We start from the raw sequence: 4,256 nt of genomic DNA, 5'->3' as shown, positions 1-4,256 counted from the left end.
ATAATTTGCTTTATTGATTTTCTTCCTTTTGAGTTTTACATTTGTGACTTTCCAGTGATTATTTCACTCGTATAGTTCTTACAGGTTTAAATTGTTAAAAGCTATGACTTGCTAAAAGCTTTCCCACATTCCTGCTACAGGATTCCTATGTGAAATTTCTGTTGTTGAATGACATGTAAGTTAAAGACTTCCTCTCTTTTATTGTACTTATAGTTTCTAGCCTTTATGTGTTTTTCATGTGTGAAGAAGAGGTTTCTGTGGATGGCCCTTGCATATTCCCCACCTTCACAAAGTATCTGTTCACTGCAAGTTTTGTAGTGTGTAATGAAGTGAGTCCATTTTTAGTTTCCCTTCTATATGATTTTACTAGTATTTCCTAGAGGTTGACTGTTGATAGTTTCCCATTTTTAATTCATTAATGTTTTTCATCCGTGTGAGTTCTCTGGTGCATAATGAGCTGTGACTTCCAACAGAAGGCCCTCCCACACTCAGTGCATTTACAGGGTTTCTCTCCTGTATGAGTTCTCTGATGTGCACTTAGAATTGATTTCTGAGAGAAGCTTTTTCCACAGTCATTGCATCCATAGGGTTTCTCTCCTGAGTGAGTTCTCTGATGTACAATAAGCTGAGACTTCCTAATGAAGGCTTTCTCACATTCACTGCATCCATAGGGTTTCTCTCTCATGTGAAGTTTCTGATGTACAACAAGGCGTAATTTCCCACTAAATGATTTCTCACACTGACTGCATTTATATGGGTTTTCCCCAGCATGAGTTCGCTCATGTACTATGAGTAGTGACTTCCATATAAAGGCTTTTCCACATTCACTACATTCATATGGTTTCTCCCCAGAATGGGTTCGCATGTGTATAATTAGGTATGACTTGCTGCTAAATGCTTTACCACAATCACTGCATCCATAAGGTTTCTCTCCAGCATGAGTTCTCTGATGTGAGATGAGCTGGTCTTTCCTATTAAAGGATTTCCCACATTCAATGCATTCATAGGGATTCTCTCCTGTGTGAATTCTCTGATGCACAGTGAGTTGTGAATTGAAACTGAAGGATTTCCCACATTCATTACATTCATGAGGTTTCTCCCCTGTGTGGGTCCTCATATGTATAATGAGGTATGACTTGCTCCTGAAGGCTTTTCCACATTCACTGCATCCATAAGGTTTCACTTCTGTGTGACTTCTCTGATGTACAATGAGCTGTGACTTCAAGCTGAAGGTTTTCCCACACTGAATGCATGCATAGGGTTTTACTCCAGTGTGAACTCCCTGATGTACAATGAGCTGTGACTTGAAAGTAAAGGCTTTCCCACATTCACTACAACCATAGGGCTTCTCTCCTGTATGAGTTCTCTGGTGTACAATAAGGTTTGACTTTGTATTAAAAGCTTTCTGGCATTCACTGCATTCAAAGGGTTTCTCTCCCGTATGAGTTCTCTGATGTATAATGAGTTGTGACTTCAAACCAAAAGCTTTTCCACAGTCACTGCATTCATATGGCTTCTCCCCGGCATGAGTTCTCTGGTGTGAAATGAGCTGGTATTTCCGACTGAAGGCTTTCCCACATTCATAGCATTCGTATGGGTTTTCTCCTGTGTGAATTCTCTGATGTATAATGAGCTGTGAATTGAAACTGAAGGATTTCCCACATTCATTGCACTCATGACGTTTCTCCCCTGTATGAGTCCTCATATGTATAATGAGGTATGACTTGCTCCTGAATGCTTTTCCACATTCACTGCATACATAAGGTTTCACTTTTGTGTGACTTCTCTGATGTACTATGAGCTGTGATTTCAAACTGAAGGTTTTCCCACACTGAATGCATGCATAGGGTTTTACTCCAGTGTGAACTCCCTGATGTACAATAAGCTGTGACTTAAAAGTAAAGGCTTTTCCACATTCATTACAACCATAGGGCTTCTCTCCTGTATGGATCCTCTGATGTACCATAAGGTTTGACTTTGTATTAAAGGCTTTCTGACAGTATCTGCATTCATAGGGTTTCTCTCCTGTATGAATTCTCTGATGTATAATGAGTTGTGATTTCAGACCAAAAGATTTCCCACATTCACTGCATCCATAAGGTTTCTGCCATGAATAAGTTCTCTGACGTGAAATGAACTGGTCTTTCTTGCTGAAGTCTTTATCACCTTCACAGCACTCATAGGGATTCTCACCTGTGTGAACTCTCTGGTGTCTAACAAGTTGTGAATTGAAACGGAAAGTTTTCCCACATTTACTGCATTCATGAACTTTCTCTCCTGCATGAGTTCTCTGACATATAACAAGGTATGACTTGCTGCTGAAGTCTTTCTTATGTCCATTACATTCATAGGGTTTCTTTTCTGTGTGAGTTCGCTGATGCACTTCAAGGTATGACTTGCTGCTGAAAGATATCCCGCAGCAACCACATTCAAAGGGATTCTCTCTTACACATATTTGCTGGCATGAAAGTTGTGACTCTGGGTTAACATCTTCTCCAGATTCATTACCTTCATAGTATTTTATTCCGGTAAGAGTCTCTTCGTGTTTAGGACGAAGGAATGATTCCTTATGGACATGACACCCATTAGAATTCTTTCCAGCATAGTTACTAGTTAAATCAATATTAGAATTCAAACATTTTCCACGTGTGTCATGTTTATGAAGTTTTTGTCTTGAAGAAATATAATTTGTTCTAAGACACAGTTTTTCAAAGGCAGTATATTCATAACCTTTTGTCACATCTCCCAGCTTGCCTCGATTTTCCTGTTGCGATTCCATGTTATCATCAATTTCGCAGGCTTTTTCTAGAAATGTAAACAATCATGTTATTAATAACAACACAATTACAGTGTATTTTTTAAATTGCCTTTTAAATACTATGTTATAAAGTGGTTATTTTAGTTCTAGATATCAGATCTTAATATAAATAAAATCAAGTGTAAATGTACTCCAATTCCTAGCAACGAGTAGAACAAAGTGAGTCAAAAACAACTATAATTAAGTAAAGAAAATCTAAAATGAATAAAAGTAGCTTTGTGTTTAAAATCTTGTATAATGGGGAATAAGGAAAAATAAAATAGGTACAAGGAACAATGAGCCTAAAACAAAGAGCTTGGAAGCATTAGATTTATTCAACACCGACTACATGCCATCATACCTGGCTGTCAGTTTATCATACTGCAGTGGCATGTATGTTGCTGTGATGCTGAAAGCTATGCCACTAGTGTTTCAAATCCCAGCAGAGTCGTTCATTATAAACATGGCTTTCAGCAGAGCCTGAATCAGACAGACTAGGAAGAAAAGCCTGCCCATATATTCCAAAAAAGTAGCCAATGAAACCGTCTAGATCACAACAAAACAGGGTCTAACTCACTTGCTTTGGACATATCTTCAGGGGGCTACAATTTCTGAAGGAGGACATCAGTTTGGTGATTCGAAAGACCAACAAGGGTGAAGGAAACCCTCAGTGATATGGATTGGCACAGTAGCCACAGTGATGGACTCAAACATGCCAGTGATGGATGCAGGCCTAGGCAGCATTTTGTTCTGCTGTTCCCAGGATCACCACTGAATGGCACTGATTGGATGTCAGCTATATATCTATTTTTACTATAGATCTATCTTATACTATGTATAGTACACACAGCAAAGAACATTGCAGACTACTCCCCGAGTTCTCTTAGGAATAAGTTCCACTGAATACCAGACGAATTAAAACAGACCCACAAAGAACATGATCATAGTTGCAGAACACCAAGCACGAGTCTGGAGTGAAATTAATGATAAATACGTGAATGATGAGAGAAAACTAAGCAAGAAAATAAAACCGTTAACTCCAGAATAAACAAAAATTTGGGCATAAAGAAGGAAAATTATCCATTCGATACTACGTGATTGACTTGGAAATACAAATTGTAGTCATCATAATGTAGAGACCAAAGATTGACCTAACCAAATTTCTAAAATAACTACCCTAGGGTAATGGGAATATAGGAAGAGTCAATGTATATGTGGCAGAGGGTATGAGTGAGAGGGGAAAGAGAGTTAAACCCTTTACCTTCTATATGGACAAATCATTAGGTCACTGCCATAAAAGCAGGAAGGGGAGGAACAAGGTACAGCAGAATAAACTGGCTATTTGTTGTTGTTGTTGTTATGTGCCGTCAAGTCGGCCCCGACTCATAGCGACCCCTCCTTGGGTTTCCGAGGCAGTATCACTACGGAAGTAGGATTGCCCAACCTTCCTTCCGAGGAG

At 39.0% G+C, this 4,256-nt stretch overlaps 1 protein-coding gene across 1 annotated transcript in view; it reads right to left on the bottom strand.

Annotated features, from left to right (window-relative positions):
* Nucleotides 1-415: 415 nt before the first annotated feature.
* LOC103209249 (zinc finger protein 268) overlaps nucleotides 416-4,256 on the bottom strand; it is a 25,639-nt gene continuing 21,798 nt past the window's right edge. The window contains exon 5 of the mRNA XM_007955046.1: nucleotides 416-2,805. Within this exon, the coding sequence (XP_007953237.1) occupies nucleotides 416-2,805 (2,390 nt within the window). The remainder of the gene's footprint in view (nucleotides 2,806-4,256) is intronic.

The sequence above is a fragment of the Orycteropus afer genome, unplaced genomic scaffold (assembly GCF_000298275.1).
Source record: "Orycteropus afer afer isolate SDZICR_OR568_19922 unplaced genomic scaffold, OryAfe1.0 scaffold00489, whole genome shotgun sequence".
NCBI classification, from domain to species: Eukaryota; Metazoa; Chordata; class Mammalia; order Tubulidentata; family Orycteropodidae; genus Orycteropus; species Orycteropus afer.
Note: the sequence above shows the minus strand (reverse complement) of the source record. Positions and strands in the feature narration are given on the sequence as shown.